General features: G+C 39.3%; 1 protein-coding gene across 1 annotated transcript in view; it reads right to left on the reverse strand.

Annotated features, from left to right (window-relative positions):
• Positions 1 to 1,342: 1,342 nt before the first annotated feature.
• Positions 1,343 to 18,991, reverse strand: part of LOC126281420 (uncharacterized) — a 35,417-nt gene continuing 17,768 nt past the window's right edge. The window contains exons 3-4 of the mRNA XM_049980363.1: positions 16,357 to 16,510; positions 1,343 to 6,092 (exon numbers count right to left, since the gene is read on the reverse strand). Coding sequence (XP_049836320.1) covers positions 5,963 to 6,092; positions 16,357 to 16,510 — 284 coding nt within the window. The 3' untranslated portion in view covers positions 1,343 to 5,962. The remainder of the gene's footprint in view (positions 6,093 to 16,356; positions 16,511 to 18,991) is intronic.

An 18,991-nucleotide genomic window follows, 5' to 3' on the forward strand; every position in this document is an offset into this window, starting at 1 on the left:
ATTCTGCCACAAAGTATAATACACACACAGTAAAAAAATTGATAACACAATGAACATAGTTTATGTGATTCATAAAAAGATGGTGAACACACATTCCACATTTTTGATTACCTAGCCAATGTGGTGCCAAGAAGAGACTCTGGAAATTAAAGTAATAAAATAAAATTTGACAAATGCTGGAAAAAGCTGACCCCATATCAAGATGGAACAAACACTTAGGAAAAGAAAGAAAGAATGTACTTGTATGTATGTAACAGCTAGGAATTGTATGACTGGTATTTGATGGTAAATTTCAGTGTCTCATAAATCTTAACTTGTGCTGTTGTTATTCAGTACTTTCCCAGTCATAAATGGTATATGCGTATACTTGTAATAATGACTTTACTATGGTTGTACTGGTTAAGGGAATGTGGTTATTGTTGGATGTGAATACAGATGTGAGCTCTGCTATTAATTTAAGTCCAACTGCCAAAAATTAATTAAATTTTGATAGAGAGCACTTGCAAGTGAGAATATTTGAATTCTCCAACAAAGAAATAGTTCAAGATGCAGCAATCTGCAGGCAAAATTGTGTTGCAGAATCTTTTGGGACAGGCAAGGTGTGGTTGTCTTGGAGCCTAAAGAACTAAAGGACACCATTTCCAAGGGTGGAAGCCCAAATTTCCAGAATCAGGCCACAGAAGAAGATACATTTGTACTTGCAGCTCAATAATGCAAAAGCTCACAATAGTTTTGTGACCATGGGATTCACTGCCAAACTTGGCTGGAATATCTTATCACATACAATGCTGATTTAGCATCAACACAAATCTCCTTGAACCTATGAAACACGGATTATGTTGCCAACATTTTCCAGACTCTGATAATGTCATAAAAGGGGAAAGATAGTAACTAGCCTTAGCTGGTTCAGGTTTTTGTGAGTGTGGTTTACACTCTTGTCAATTGCTAGCACAATGGTATAAGTGCATAACAAATGGTGGTGACTATCTGGGGAAAAAAAATGACAGCATGCAGCTGAAATATTACTCTATTTACCATGTCACTACACTGTCTCATGAAAATAAATAGAATTTATTAATTTCGAATGACCCTTGTAGAGGGAAAATACTTATCATTTAACATTCATTTCACTGAAAGCTCTATATTTTGTATTTACAATCAATCAGTTATTATCAAATATTGCACAAAAGTATGATATGGAATTTGTAACAACCTTGTACCAAAATGTGAAACTAGAGTAAGGCTTACTGAATTTAGTTTGAAGTGCAGTAAATACTTACAACCATATAAAGACAAGAAAAACTTATTTACAAGTAAGGGCAAAACAAATAAAACAAAAGAATGTTGAAAACATAAGTTTTATTATTCACAAAATACCCAAAATGTGGACCAAAAGTTAATTTTTATGGACAGTGTTCCAGATAAGGCACTTCATTCCACAAGCAGAACATACATTTGCCTAATCACCAGGTACATATTTTATAAAAATAATAAAAAAATACTACAAAAGGTATTTCTACATATACCTGAGTTATCTGTAAACACAAATAATCTGGCTGTGAAAAACAAGTTACCAGTCACCAAGAATATATTTCTCCTGACCTGTCTATGTGAGACTGACTTCTGTGATGGATGTGGTTAGAAAATATGTAATTTGATAGTTCAAAATTTGACAGCTGCTTCAATTTGTTAGCCTGTCACCTTATGTAATGATGACTTCTTTTTACTTCACACTTTTAAGTATAATTAAAAACTGTTTTGTTGACATGTGCAAATATTTTACTTCAACAGATTTTTTTTCCAATAGATAATAATATAATGTGCTAAATGTAATAAAAATAATAATAAACAAATAAATATGAGGAACAGGAGCCAAGGTGATCCCTAGTAGTCCAAGGATTCTGCAATGAAATAACAAATTTACAGCAGATGGCTGAAATAAGGGGTTGTGTACAGGGGAAAAAACCAACCTCCTGGAAAGGAAACTTATCAAACAGCATTTTAATTAGAAGTTTCTAAACTGTTCATTTATTCAAAAGTGGCACAATGTGCAGGTGTTAAAATTTATGTGCTTTGACAATACACAGAACGAAGAACTATTAGACAGAAAGGATACGAGAGAAAAGAAACAATATACCATTAGTATAAGGGAGGCTTTCACAACTACATTGCATGCCCTTTTTCTTGATGCAACCACTCTCTAGGTTTCAACTGATGGAAGACTCTTGGGCCCCTAATCTTTACTACAATTCTGTAGAGCAGTAGTAACCACTAATCAATCATGTGTTTAGTTACTCTGTATTCCAACTGTTTGTGTTGTCAAATGAGTGCCTTTTTGTCACTTTCACCTTTGTACTAAGGTATCCTTTTACCTCACAACTACACTGCATGGGCGGAAGTTATTTCTCTACACAACTTCCAATGGAAGTTTGCATGTGGTGTGAAGCTTTCTCCTTCAGTTCTTCAAAGTAGCCTTTAAAATGGACCTAAAACTGTGTGTGCATTGCAGTCAGTTTTCACAGTCAGAATATTTCAAGGGTCAAAGAGCAAAAGCCGAAAAGGATTTTTGTATGTAACGAAGGCTACTGGTGGCACTACATGTAAAAGGCATGCAATGATTAATACCCAAGAGGAAGAAATGGAAGATAACATCATGAGTTGAAGGGCAATAGCAAACAAATAAAGACAGGACGTAAAATCGAAGATAGTTCTAATAAATAAGCTTTTCTAAAAAATAATTTAGTGGTAGCCTACTATGAGAATTTGTGATGACTGTTCCAGTAACTTGTTTGTGAGTAGTGATTTTCACAGCCAGAAAAATACAAAACTAAATAATCAATTCTGTAAGTAAAATTGAAGACAACTGCATGATCATACAAATTTCACAAATGACAACACAAATAAATTATCAAAAACAAAGATTCCAAGACTTACCAAGCGGGAAAGCGCCGGCAGACAGGCACATGAACAAAACACACAAACACACACACAGAATTACTAGCTTTCGCAACCGATGGTTGCTTCTTCAGGAAGGAGAGGGAAAGACGAAAGGATGTGGGTTTTAAGGGAGAGGGTAAGGAGTCATTCCAATCCCGGGAGCGGAAAGACTTCCCTTAGGGGAAAAAAAGGACAAGTGTACACTCGCGCGCGCGCGCGCGCGCGCGCACTCACACACACACACACACACACACACACACACACACACACACACACACACACACACACACATATCCATCCGCACATACACAGACACAAGCAGACATATTTAAAGGGGAGAGAGGGGTAATTCTTGAGCAAGAAGATTCAGACATACATTCGGTTCTCCAGCAACCGGAGACTCATGCTGTTGCATTTGAACACAGAGGGGTTGGATACTTGGCCTCCAGCATTCAAAACCTTCCTGACCAGCTTAGTCCTGACAGAGATGATATCGGGGCCAGCACCTCATGTGAGCCTACTCGCAGGAGAAAACCTGCAAAGCCCCTGATAATACGACAACAGAAAGAGGCTCCGAAGTGCCCCCTCTATCCAACCAAATGCATAAAAGGGTTCCGGTGCCCCCTGGACCACGAGTATTCCAGATTCACGAGTGAACATTTGCCCATCACCCTCGATCGCATGGAGGGAGTTTTATATTACCTGATGGAGAAAGTAGCATCAATGTCACAAGATATTAAGAGAATGACAACACAAATAGGCCTTTAAATATGTCTGCTTGTGTCTGTGTATGTGCGGATGGATATGTGTGTGTGTGTGTGTGTGTGTGTGTGTGCGCGCGCGAGTGTACACTTGTCCTTTTTTTCCCCTAAGGGAAGTCTTTCCGCTCCCGGGATTGGAATGACTCCTTACCCTCTCCCTTAAAACCCACATCCTTTCGTCTTTCCCTCTCCTTCCTGAAGAAGCAACCATCGGTTGCGAAAGCTAGTAATTCTGTGTGTGTGTTTGTGTGTTTTGTTCATGTGCCTGTCTGCCGGCGCTTTCCCGCTTGGTAAGTCTTGGAATCTTTGTTTGTAATATATTTTTCCCATGTGGAAGTTTCTTTCTATTTTAATTACAAATAAATTATCAGTTCATTCACATAGTAATTTCAACAGTTACTTTCTAACAAATTTGTGGTGCAGTGTCATTTGGACTCCTACATGCACACACTACCTATAACACTAACAAAAGCTGAAGCTCCATGTTATCTGTATATTAATCACCACAACACTCTACAAATTTTGCAATAGGCAAATAACAACCTCTAATAATTCAAAAAGTTTGGTACCTGGAGGATTACATACAATATAATGATAACAATATATAGAAGTATGCAAGTAGTCAGTTCATAAAATTTGTATTATATATAATGGACGGAGACAAGTATAAAGTAGGGATCTAAATGCAAAGTCATACATTTTCAAAGTGTAGTTTAACATTAACAATGCCTGCAACTGTTACCTTCATTGCACTATTTTTCTGAATGTACACAGCAACAACTTGATTTGACTTCAATTGCTGGAGGCCATTACACTAAAATGTCAACTTTGCAAACAATGTTTCACAGTTTCAACAATATGGTCAAAGGGAGTATCAAAAGCTTATATCAAATCCATTGTTCATAAAAAACCATGTCTCTGTAAAAATGGTAGTAATATTTTTACATTATGATGAAAAACACTAAAATCTTTGTAACAATAAAAATGATAATTTTTGTATAGAATCAAAATATGGTGATTAAGAACAAAGTCCTTGAAATTCAAATAAATTCATTTTTTTACAGGTATATGCACATCATAATTTTACAACTGGGTTTGATTTCAACAAAATTTATAAATAAAACATGGAAACATGTTCCACAATAAACAATGCTGATAACTCCGATCTTTAGCAGAAAAACACAAAAGAGATCACAAACCTGCAAACTGATATTCTATGTCAAGGAGGACACTTATTTACTGAGAAAGAACTGATGTAAATTTAATTCTACTCTACTTTAATCTTTAAAAACTGAACTATTTTAGAAGCTAAATAACTTTTATTTTCTTCTCAATAACACTGCTAACATTATTGTCATCTTCAGTTCACACCTGTAAGTTAAATGTGATCCCTTCTGTTCACTAAATTTATATCTATTCTAAGATAGAGAACCCTTCTTCCTTTCAAACTGTGCAAATACGTGATGCAAATTCAGTTACACTACCTATGCAGGCTGCAGTGCACTATGACAATATACTAAATCTGTCTCTGTTTCATGACAGTGTATCAACTCTTACCTTTATTTTTTGGAATTTGTTATAGAGTACAAAACACTGCCCATACATCCAAACATGTACATCATCATCATCATCATCATCATCATCATCATCATCATCATCATCTTATAAAAGGACAATAAATATGATCTGATATGTATAATACAGAATTAAAAATGGACGGATACATAAGCAATATTAATAACAACGTACATTATTCATTATCTAACTGTAATAAACATTTATGATGTACCACTTTTCATACAAATACCTTAACCACTCATACTGGTCTCCTGAGCATTCATTTTCAGGCACAATATGCACTGATGCAACAAGGACTACACCTTCAACAATCACATGTAATTCTTTTACAAGTTTACTTCAGAATGATATGTTTTGCAGGAATGTTGCAATATACTTTAATATTTTATTTCACTTCTCCAGGTGGAAGGTACCATTGCAAATTCTGAGATTCTTTAATACCATATTTCACAATATGTTAACATTAGCCACTAAGAATACTTAGGGCGTTATCTTAGTTCTAAAACCAATACATAATGGTTTGTTATATATCTAAAAATTATGTCTTTTCTTCAATATTTGATATTCATTTCTACACACAACACAGAACAATGTCAGATACATAATACTCTTAGGTATATGAGCATGTACAATAAAAAAAAAAATGTACAAAAGATGCTTTCAGAAAAGCATTAGAATTTACTACGTCAGTGAAGCAGCCAAAAGATGAAAGCGCTGAGAAACAGGATTGTAGTGCACGAAGATGTAGCTGCTGGGGCCCCATTGCATCTGTTGTCAAAGTAACAGAAGCACCAAGTTGTCTCGTCATAATAGTTCCTGTAAAACAACAAGATTCACAAACTCTTGCCTACAACATTGTATAGCACATGCTGCAATCATAGCAGACAATTTTTATTTCATCTACAAAGTGCTGTACTGTGTAAAAAGCACTGTGTTCTTATCACCACTTTTAAATTGTACTATACTTAGTATAATAACAATGAGAATACCTATATGGAATAGTGTATAAAATAAAGAAAAGGCAACCACTCACCTATTGCTGACTGATGTGTGCTGCATATAAATGTGCAAGACGAAACAGTATCTACACTAGCTTTCGAGCACTAGCCCTTTCTCTAACAGAAAAGTACACACATTCACATACAACCACACAGACACCCAAAAGTAAACACCCATGGCTGCAGCAAGACTGAGTATTGATTATCAATTATCAAGAGTAGTTGCCTGAGTTGATGGAGGTTGAGAGGGGACTGGGAATGATGATGAGGCAAGGAAGGCATAGCAGGATAGTGTAAGGCAGGTTTTTCGACAGGTGACTCAACGTCTACACAACAAGATGAAAAGAGATTAGAGGACAGAGTATACAAGATACAGAGAGAGTGAGGAGGAGAGATCAAGGGGGAAGCAAAGGAGAAGATGGCAAAAATGAAGGGGTAGATAGGGAAGGAAGAGAGAGAGGGAGTGGGGTGGGAAAGGGGAGGGAGAGCAGCGAGGAAAGGAGGAGGGGGAGGAGGGAAGAGAATGCCCATGTGAGCTCGGGGAAGAAGAGTGGTAGGCAATGCCAGTTCATGATATTCATGGGGAAGGAATGGTCTGGACAGAAGAGGGAATGGAAAAGATCAGGGCGAGGTACTCGGCAACAGGTTAGCAGGGGTTTAGGGTTGGAAGATTCCTGTAAGATATGCTTGAGAGATGATTGCCACCTGTGTAACTCAGAGAAACTGGAGCTCAAAGGAAGTATCCAAATAGCTAGCATAGTGAAGCAGCTGTTGAAGTTGTTTGTATTGTGGTGTGAGCTTGTTTGGTGATTAGATGGACAGGTTTCTGATTTGACACACTCCAGAAGCAGTTTTGCTGCTACCATGAGCATGGATGTTTGCATGAGTACTCCTACTAAAAGAAGAGCAAGAGCTTGAAAGTTAGTGTTAGATGTTTCTACTACGTGTTTCTGTGTGTCACACACCAATTCTCTATAGGCAAGTGGTTGTGCTCCCTTATTTTACGTATTTTTCCCACTGGAAATATTATGATGTATAACATGGTTGCGTTCAGACATGGCCCTGCCTTTTATAGGGTGGGAAATGCCTGCAACTGGTCTGCTGTAGGAGGTGGTGGATGAGTGTATGGGACAGGTCTTGCATCTGTGTCAGTCTAAAGGGAATAGCCCATGGGGTGTAGGATCGGAATAGGAATGGCCACGGGTATTCTGTAGGTTGGGTGGGTGGGAAATACTACTTTCGGAGATGTTCCGTTACCACCAGATTCCTTGTTGGTCACTGTGGCTGCAAAGCCCTTATGCACCAACATCCCTCATATCCATGGCCTTGCGGCCACGGCATGCTACCTTCCCCAACATCCTCCTCAGACAAAGTCCGTCACATCTTTCCGGATCATCCTAGAGAACAACATTCTGACCGACAATTAACTTTTGAAGGCAAAATCTATAAACAAATATGTGGTACTGCTATGAGTATTCGCATGACACCATTGCTAACTTATTTATGGGCCATCTGGAGGAATCTTTCCTATCCAGTCAACACACAGAACCCCTTGGCCAGTTCAGATTCATTGACGACACATTTACATCTACACAGATCCTCCACAGGTCACCATACAGTGCATGGTAGAGGGTACCCTGTACCACTACTTGTCATTTTATTTCCTGTTCCATTCACAAATAAAGTGAGGGAAAAAAAACTGTCTGTATGCCACCGTATGAGCCCTAATTTCTCGCACCTTATCTTCGTGGTCCTTACGTGCAATGTATGTTGGCGGAATTAGAATCATTTGGCAGTCAGCTTCAAATGCTGGTTCTCTAAATTTTCTTAATACTGTTTCTCAAAAAGAACCTCACATTCCCTCCAGGGATTCCCATTTGAGTTCCCAAAGAATCTCCATAACACTTACGTGTTATTCAAACCTACCGGTAACAAATCTAGCAGCCTGCCTCTGAACTGCTTCAATGTCTTCCTACAGTCTGACCTGGTTTGGATCTCAAACACTCAAGCAATAATCAAGAAATGGTGGCACCAGCGTCCTATATGCGGGCACCTTCACAGGTGAATCTCTCTTTCCTATAATTCTTCCAATAAACTGAAGTCTACCATTCGCCTTCCCTACCACAGTTCTCACATGCTCGCTTCACCTCAGATCACTTTGAAACATCATGGCCAGATCATCTGATTAGCTTACATTTTTCCACATTTTGCGGTAGCTACCATTCATCACACCAACTGGAAATTTTATCTATGTTGTCTTGTATCTTCCTACAGTCACTCAATGTTGGCGCCTTACTGCACACCAAGGCATCATCCATAAACAACTGCAGATTGCTGCCCACCCTGTCAGCCAAATCATTTATATAGATAGAGAACAACAGCGGTCCTATCACACTTCCTTGGGGCACTCCTGACAATACCCTTGTCTCTGATGAACACTTGCCATCATAGACAACATACTGGGTTCCATTAGTTAAGAAGTCTTTGAGCCACTCACATATCTGTAAACTTATTCCATATGCTCGTACCTTCAATAGCAACCTGCAATGGGGTACCATGTCAAATGCTTTCCGGAAATCGAGAAATATGGACTCTGCCTGTTGACTTTCACCCATAGTTCTCAGTATAAAAAAGTAAGCCGAGTTTCACATGAGTGACAGTTTCTTAAACCATGCTGATTTGTACACATAAGCTTCTCAGTCTCCTGAAAGTTTATTATATTCGAACTCACAATATGTTTAAGTATTCTGCACCAAACAGAAGTTAGGAATGTTGGTCTGTAATTTTGTGGGGCTGTTCTTTTACTTCCATTGTATACCGGAGTCACCTGTGCTTTTTTCCAGTTGCTTGGGACTTTGCAATGGGTGAGAGAGTCACAATAAATGCAAGCTAGGTAAGGGGCCAATGTCGTAGAGTACTCTTTGCAAAATCGACGTGGGATGCCATCCGGACCTGGTGACTTATTTGCTTTCAAATCCTATGCTAGGTACACTTATTGCTATGTCGTCCAAATGGGAGGTTGTCCTATTGTCAAATGACGGTATATTTATATGATACTCCTGTGCGAACGAATTCTTGAATGCGAAATTTAAAACTTTGGCTTTCGTTTTGCTACCTTCAACTGCCACACCAAACTGGTCAACACGGGACTGAATGGAAGCCTTAACCAACTTAGTGATTTTACGTACAAGCAGAATTTTCTCAGGTTCTCTGCCAAATCTTTTGCTAAGGTGTGATGGTGGTAGTTGTTGTATGCTTTGCACATAGATCTTTTCACAGATGTATGAATCTCTATTAACCTTTGCTTGTTGTCATTTATGCATTTCCTTTTGAACCGAGAGTGCAACCACCTCTACTTCCTCAGCATCCACTGAATTTTGTTATTAAGCCATGGTGGGTCTTTTCCATCCTGCATCCACTTATTATGCACATAACCCTCCAGAATACGATTTAAAATCTGCTTAAACTCTGCCCCTAATTCCTCTACATCCATCTTATTGGAACTAAGTGACACCGATTCCTGTTTAAGTGAGATGTTAATAACTGCTTATCTGCTCTATCTAGCAGAAACACTCTCCTAGCCTTATTGATTGATTTATTACCTTTTGTAAACATAGTTGCTATAATGATATCTTTATTGCTAACCCGACATTGTCGATTAGGTCTGGCCTATTTGTAGCTACAATGTCAAACATTGTGTGTGGGCTGCTGAGCCAGCTGCTCAAGGCAGTTTTCAGAAAACATGCTCCAAGTTATTTCGCATGACTGTGTCTGTACCCTACACCCCTCCCCCCACCTTCCCTCTGCAATGACTCCATAGACATCCCAGTCTATACGCGGCAGGTTAAAGTCGTCTTCGATTAGTATGATCTGGGTATTTATGCACTACTGATCATAGACTTTCTTTGAATGATTCTAGAACTGCCACAGCTGACTTGGGTGGTCAGTAAAAACATCCAACAATTAACACGGTTTTACCTACACCTGTTATATGTGACCAGATGACTTCCCTGTCACAATCAACTTCGACCTCAATAGAGACAATATTTTAGTCAACTGCAATGAATACTACCCTTTCTATGTCCTCTAATCTGTCTTTTCGATATATGTTCCACGATTCACTAAATACCTCACAGCTTTCCAATTTGGGTTTCATCCAGCTCTCGGTCCCTAGAATAATCAGAGCGTAAGAACTTTCTTGGAGGGCAGTAAATTTGGGAACTTTTTTATGAATACTTTGAATGTTTAAGTCAGACAGTCTAAGTCTAAGTCTGACACAGTCTAAGTCTGAACGATGTTTGACTTACCTTGCTGCATATCAACTGGCGAGTGTTCATCAGAACACTTCAAGCTACTGTCTAGCCTAAAAAACCCTCATGTGCACTCTATAAGTACTCCCTGACCTATCAAGCTGAGTCATACAAATCCCCTCATGATAAGGCAGGTCTAGAAATCCGCAGCTAAGACCGTCACAGAGTCGATGAAGCCTTTGGTTGAGACCCTCCACTTGGCTCCAGCAGTCTTCACCACCTCTGCTGGTTGTCTATATGAACTGAGTATTGCCTCAGAACCCATGCTACATACATTGCTGGTGCCAATGTGAGCCCCAACATGTAGACGACGGCACCCTGCACGCTCAATAGCCACAGGCAAGGCTGCCTCCACATCTCTGATGAGGAACACCAGTAGACATACAGAGTGCATATCCGCTTTCTTTCTAGCCCTGGACGCTATTTGCACATGTGGCTCATAACATGCCTAAAACTGGAACTCCCAATACTAGTAAACCCCTCACCCCGTGTGCCTGCTCCGACCCTGTTCAAGAAGCAGCCACCTGTCCAGTCACAGGATCTCATGGCAGAGGCAACTTTCGCTCTTTGCTCCATAACCCCAACACTTGCTCTCAAATCTGTTTCACAGGGTGCTTCTCAACACAACAGTCCGCCTTCCCAGACATTGATCTCCACCTCTCAGATAGCTCCATAAATATGTTCGTCCATACCAAGTTCACCACCCACTAATAGTACCTCTAATTTGACAGCTGTCACCTGTTCCATATCACAAAGTCTTTTCCTTACAGCCTCATGAATGGATGACACATCTGCAGCAGAAAGCAGGAGTTGTCGAAATATACATGTCAGCTTACCAGAACCTTTACTGATAGATAGTATCCTATCCAGCTTATCCATAAACAAATATCCTGTGCCATTTCCTCGTCTTGACACCAATAAAACTATTAACCTGCCATCGACCAGCACATCTCCCATCACCCAGTATCACCCTGACCTTGGAACGCTAACCAAATACTTCACCAGCACTATGATTACCTATTGACATGGCCTGAGATGAGGGATATCTTATCCGAATACCTACATACAATATGTGATCAAAAGTATCCACACACCCCCTGAAAAATATGTTTTTCACATTAGGTATTTTGTGCTGCCAGCTACTGCCACGTACTCCATATCAGCGACCTCTGTTGCCATCAGACATCGTGAGAGAGCAGAATGGGGTGCTCTGCAGAACTGATGGACTTCGAAAATGGTCAGGTGATTTGGTGTCACTTGGGTCATATGAGATATCCATAATCCTAAACACCCCTAGGTCCACTGTTCCGATGTGTTAGTGAAGTGGAAATGTGAAGGGACACTTACAGAACAAAAGCGTACAGGCCGACCTCGTCTGTTGACTGACAGAGACCGCCAACAGTTGAAGAGAGAGAGTCGTAATGTGCAATTAGTAGACATCAATCCAGACCATCACCCCGGAATTTCAAACTGCATCAGGATCCACTGCAAGTATTATGACAGTTAGGCAGGAGGTGTAAAGCTTGGATTTCATGGTTGAGTGGCTGCTCAGGAGGCACACATCATGCTGGTAAATGCAAAATGATGCCTCACTTGGTGTAAGAAGCATAAACATTGGACGATTGAACAGTGGAAAAACGTTGTGTGGAATGACTAATCACGGTACACAATGTGGAGATCCGATGGCAGGGTGTGGGTACGGCGAATGCTCGGTGAACGTTATCTGTCAGCGTGTATAGTGTCAACAGTAAAATTCGGAGGCTTTGGTGTTATTGATTGCATCTTTCAACATGATCGAGCAACTGTTCATAACGCACGGTCTGTGGGGGAGTGGTTACACGCCAATAAGATCCTGCAATGGACTGGTCTTTATGGGTCCTCACCTGAATCCTATACAACACCTCTGGGTTGTTTTGGAACACCGAATTCATGCCGGGCCTCACCAACTGACATTGATACCTCACCTCAGTGCAGTACTCCATGAAGAATGGGCTGGCATTCCCCAAGACACCTTCCAGCACCTGACTGAATGTATGCCTGTGAGAGTGGAAGCTGCCATCAAGGCTAAGGATGGGCCAAACACCATATTGAATTTCAGTATCCTGATGGAGGGCGCCACGAACTTGTAAATCATTTTCAGCCAGGTGTCCAGATACTTTTGTTCACATAGTGTACATCACTCAAAGTAGTGATCTGGGGTTTGCCCAACCTGCAGAATATCCTTGTTCATCACTATTTGAATCCTGCTCCTTGTGGGTCATTTCCTTGTGGTCTTCACTTATCCTGCCATCATGTTCTCCTCTTCAGTCTCCCTCTTTCTCTGTTCTATTTCACTCTCTCATTCCAAGACTCCATGTCACAGTTTGATGCACATATCTACCCTGCCTGCAGCTAGAATGAGTTCACCAGTGCCTTATACATAATTGATACAGCTGCTGCCTCTCCCTCCCTGCCATCAACAACACCTCGCCAACCTTTCCTTCCACACTTGGGACTTTGTTTTGCCTTCACAATACATACCCTCACTTCAATTGAACTGCAGTGCCGGCACTAATCATTCAGCCAGGACAGTGTAGTCATAAAAGTGTTCGCGCATGTACTCTGTAGCTCTAAGAAGAATTCATCTGAAAGCAGGACATTCTCAGTCTTGTTTAGGATCCTATCAATATCTTGGCATCTCAACTAATTGGTGAGTTGTTACCCTAACTATTTAAATTATTTACAAGGAAACAGTTACCCATACCTGCATAAACATTTAAAGAAAAACAACTGTCTCAGATGTGAACAAATGGCAATGCAGCTGTATACCAGAACTGAAGACAACTGGATGTGAAATGATCAACACACTTTGAAAATACTTACTTCAAACTAACATCATGAGTGTATCATCACTGCACCTTATGCAGTATTCAAATATTTAAGTAGCATGCTGGTGCTGGCAATATGATTAGAGACACTGTTGCTGTAGTTAGTTACTGTCGCCAGCACAGATGCTGGGCAATCAGCTTGAGTCAGGAAAAGTGTGAGCAGTTGGACAGTTATGCAGAAATAGTTAATGTTTCTACTAATGTCTTATTGCAGTGAGGTTTCAGTATTGTGGAGAACTGATGAAAATATTTTTATAGAAAGTTACTGTATTTGCTAAAAAGTGAAAAGTGTTGTTTACTCACAGTACACACAAACATGAATTATTATCAAGATTTTTTGGCTGTATCACTGAGATCCTTCCATAATATTACTAAAATGAGCAGTGCTTCCTGTGCATAAACCTAATGACCAACAATGTGATATCAGTACTTACAAACTTTTTCTGTAGTACTGGGCAGCAAAGATATTCTGAACTTATGCATACAATAATGAACAATCAATAATTAATCCTAAACACATACGATTAACACTTATCAAATGTAAAGTGCAATAGGTTATCTTCACTGAATGATTTTCAGGCCTATGCAATTCACACTTTCGGGTATGGACTGCTGCAGTGTGAACTCTCTCTCTCTCTCTCTCTCTCTCTCTCTCTCTCTCTCTCTCTCTCTCTCACACACACACACACATTTCCTTTCATAGACCATTTTGTAAATAATACTGGAAACTACAAGTGCTGCCTTCTGTGATGAAAACTCTACAATGGCGATCCAAGGATTAAAATTTTAGGCTGTAATAAAAAATTATAACATTTTCATGGAAGAATTGATGCATTCAGTGGAGAGGAATAATGAAGAGTTGAAATCGAGATGGGCATCTTACAAAACAAATATGGAGTTTATTAAGTTTGCTGTCATTAATCTGTGTGCCTCAATATATTTTTATTTGTAGTAAGATCATATCATCATCAACATTAATCAATAACTAGGAAAAGCTTGTTATGTGTCACAGAATGCTTACTGAACCAATGGGCAAGAAACTTAAAATTCACCACAAGGTTTTGAAATAGTAATGAATCACCTAACTTGTCTGCCAGTACAGAAAAGCATGGTGAGAAGTGTATATGGGAAGCTGGCATGCCTACTGTGTGTAGTAGGTATGGCTTTATTTCATCTCCAATGTTGATTTCATAAGCCACAAATTTAATCACAGCTCTTCAGCAGTAAGATGCAGATAACCTAAGCAATTTTGTTGTGAATGGAGTGCCAGAAGTGCAAGCAGACAACAAATTTGTTTCACAACGTGGGTACTGTTAAGAAAACTACAAGATTTGCTAGATGCTATCGTAGCAACTAGTACCATGAAACGTAGAAAAATTGTAAAGACAGCTGGGTGGTTTGACTTGATTGAAACAACAGACTGTAAAATACTATCTACAATATAAAATGAAACTATTTCTTACATATGTGACACATGCGAAGTAAATTTGGTCATAATGCTTGTGCTCAAAAGGTTTTGCATCATTTGCACACCGGTACCTACGAACATGTGTGGGCTTAGATTAAATAGGAGGGAAAATTGAGAAAGAAAAAAAAAGTACTTTTTATAAAACTGCACACCGTCGCATGTCTATGAAATCGTAATCCAATGGGTAACATTTAACACGGTGTTGCTCCATCTTGTGCTCTGTACTGTCCTTGGATCCTTCTTGGCATCTTGCTCATAAGGTGGTTGACGCATTGCTGCTTGAATCTGCCCCACTCTTTGATAGAAGCCTTCCTGAGGACATCCAATGTGAGCAGCATTCCTACACTGGCACTCTGCAAGTATCAACTAGTCCCAAGCATTCTTAAATGGGTTCATGTCAGCAGATACTGAAGGTTATTCCATTTGGTTAATTAATGCCCCCTGGAGGAAAAGGTTCACATATTGGGCAAAGCATGCTCAAGTGTTATTGACTTGAAAGAGAAACCCACTGCCTAAGTGCTGACTGTAGAGCTAGACAACAGGATGGATGATACCTTCCCAATACTGCACAGCACTCAAATTAGGCTTGAGGGAGATGAGAGGCATCTGCTGACTGTACATAACACTGGCCCTCTTCCTGGTGAAACCTGTGGAATACCTGAAAAGTGCACTGGTACCTGATCATCTCCACTCTTTTCTATAATCACATCCAGGTGTCAGAGTAATCCTGCACTCATTTGTCAAGTGAAACCCAACAACTCACTGATCCAAGTTCCATTCCAGGAATTCCCTTACAAACTTTTTTCGTAGATCACACGCTGGGGGGTTTCGAGATTGTACTGTCATTCGTAATGGGTACCTAAAGACCAAAGAGGTTTGTTTGGAGATGGTTGGGTAATGTCTGGGTCAACACATCCTTCCAAGAGACAATATGCAGTTCTCTTTGAGGTTCTTAACAGCCATACAAGGCAAATCTTCAATCTTTTGGGTCTCATGATGGTGCTTGATGTTCAACTGGTGTCACAGTGACACATACCAATTCAGCAGACAACTTCCCTCATAGATAACTCTTCTTGCCATATAGTGAGTTTGTGTGCCTAGTCTAAGTTGCTACGACCTTCAAGACAGACCGAACATTGTGTGTACAAGCAGTAGTCTTCCACTCGCTCATAATGAGCTCTACTGAAGTTCAGTGAGAACCCATGTTTACTACTACCTCCACTACACAGGCTGCTGTGCATGGCAGCTTCCTGTGGTCAAAAGAGTATTGAGAAATATTATTTTCTTATCTAAAAAACACAAAGTATGCAAGTTATGTTAGTGGTCTAAAACTTTTATGTAAGATGTATAATGTTTTCTAGTGCAAGAGAAATTAATGTGCCTGACTATTAACAGACAGTACAGTCAGAAACAGCATTTGACAATGCACTTACTTACCGTTTGACATCAAGTTCTTTTATGGAGTTGTTGACATAATTTGCCAAGCGGACATCCACTGTAGCTGGACGGCACCCTTCATAATGATCAGCAGGAATGTCAGTTCGAAAACTTCGCAGTGAGCTAAGGCAATCTCTTGTGATTACAGTCTCGACTGTGAAAGCACAGATTTCAAATAAACATTATTGCTATTTTGCATTAAAAATAGAAACACAGATAGAAATGAAAACAGGTAGGGACTACTAACTGACATCATAAAAACATGTCACAATCTAAAGCAACATTGTCAAAGCAGTGCCCATATACCAACTACAGACGGCCTGTGAACAACCACAAACTATAGTTACAGTAAGTGGCAAGCAGTGTTAGTAACAAACTTTTCTCTCTAATTTCTGGAGAATGGGAGCTGACTGTTACAAAGAAAGTAAAAATGGCAAGTTAAATTATTTTTTCATACTTAGCACCACTGCTATTTCCTGTCTTACAAGAGGTAGATACCACAATGTGGTAAAATCTCACAAAGTGTGAATCTCACATTCACAAGATAGCCACACATACAATCAACTACCTGAGTATTATGGTAAATAAACATTATTTAATTGAAATTATATCTCAGTATGAGTGAGTGCCAGAAACTAGTAATTTCTGCTTATAAGAAGAAGAAGAACTGTTCGCTGTACTCAAAGCCACAAATTCGAGTTGAAAAATGTGAGCCATCACCACTCTTTATCTGCACTGTGGCTGCAAATCTTGATATTTAACATTTATGATGTTAGACCATAATACTACAATGTGAGATGAGCAGCAATATTGTCTCAGTCTGTGAAATTTTCAAACAATTAATAGCTATAAGAAACCGAAATAAATAAATAAATAACACACACACACACACACACACACACACACACACACACACACACACACAGAGAGAGAGAGAGAGAGAGAGAGAGAGAGAGAGAGAGAGAGAGAGAGAGAGAGAGAGAGAGAATACTAAGCATGACGTGGTATAAATTAATCAGAACAACTCTACAAATAACAGTGCAATAATGTGTACTCCAGTGTTCCAGAGTGACAGTGGTCTGTTGCATCCTATTGCTCCTATTGTGGTTAGAGCAATAGAACTCAAGAATGATTATTCCCTGAACTGTAGAAGTGTAAACAAATCGCCACTCAGATAAAAATAAAAAATGTAATTTTATTACTTAAACATAAAGATAACAAACACAGCAAGGTAATCAAGCAGAGATTAAAAGAATCAAACTTGTATGGCTTGAGAACTGAGGTATGACACACGTACAAGGAAAGTGAACACTGTTCTCACTGTTGAAGCACCCAGTGAGGCAGATAGTAACAAGATTGAGGAAAACATGATAGTAAAGAAAATCTCAAAACATAAGCCACTGACAAAGTGCAACCCTTCTTCTTGTTGTCACAAAGGAGAGGAGAATTGATAGTGACCTTAGAGGAGTAAAATCTGTAGTGAGCAATCAACAAAGATTAGTTTGAAAGGGAAAAAGACATATCTCCAAAACAAGTCAAAAGCCAAAGCCAACATTACATTACATATTGGAGACAAGCCCCATGAAGAGAATGGTAGTAAACAATAGGAGGGTGTATTATTCAGGAAGTCAAAATGGATTACTGCAGCGTGAGTGTGAAAAGTGATCTTGAAAAGTGACCAGGGAAAATACTTTTGCGGGATGCTGCAACAAGTTGCTGTTAACATTTTACTGGCGATAAGAACAAGAAAGGTGTTATAGGTGATTGAATGTGCAAACAAATACTGGGAAGCAAAACTTAAGTCAATGGTATGCAAACTACAGAACAAGGAACATGACATTGACCAATTTTATTATATTTTCATTTTCCTCATCTGTCAGTATCTCTCCTGCAGTAGCCGTCACACAATTTTTGGACTTGTTACATGACTTTCGAAGTCCTCTAATGCCACAACAGTAAATGCTAGTATCTCAATGACAAATTGAAACTTGCCACAGGATCTAGGGGTTAGTGAATTTGATGACCACTTCAGTTTTTTTCTGGAAGGAGGTCCTGTCAGCCTTAAGAGACCAATTGAAAAGCTACTCTAATGTAAAAGCAGTGAAACTGACACACAAGTCTCTGAATTAGCATTATGCTGAAAGGTTTGCACCAGGCAAGGTAACAAATGACATTTATTTATTAGCAGCAAAAGCAACAGCTGAGTGGAGTAGGATTCAAGTACCTACCCCAATGCAGAACAAGTAAAATTCACACAATATATATTTTACAGGTGATACAGCTAATGAATTATTAGTAAGCAGTTTCTGTGATACTATGAGCAATACAAAGAAAACAGCTTCTGCAAAAACTTCACCACTATATTGTTGCACAGAACTGGACTTAACAGGTTAGCAAAGACACTCTGAGAGAAACTGTTCCATTATGATATTTGACTTCTTCTTCTTTAACCCTAATTGAATGACTTATTATATTTGGATGAGAAAACACACATTTTTTTTTACAAAACAATGAAGCATAATAATTAAACTGACCAGTGGTTTATTTATTTTTCATACACAATGTGCTATGAATATGTTTGCAAAGTGACATGTCTGATGAGTACTGTCAAACAGCAGCACAGGTAACAATTCCT

The sequence above is a fragment of the Schistocerca gregaria genome, chromosome 7, assembly GCF_023897955.1.
Source record: "Schistocerca gregaria isolate iqSchGreg1 chromosome 7, iqSchGreg1.2, whole genome shotgun sequence".
NCBI classification, from domain to species: Eukaryota; Metazoa; Arthropoda; class Insecta; order Orthoptera; family Acrididae; genus Schistocerca; species Schistocerca gregaria.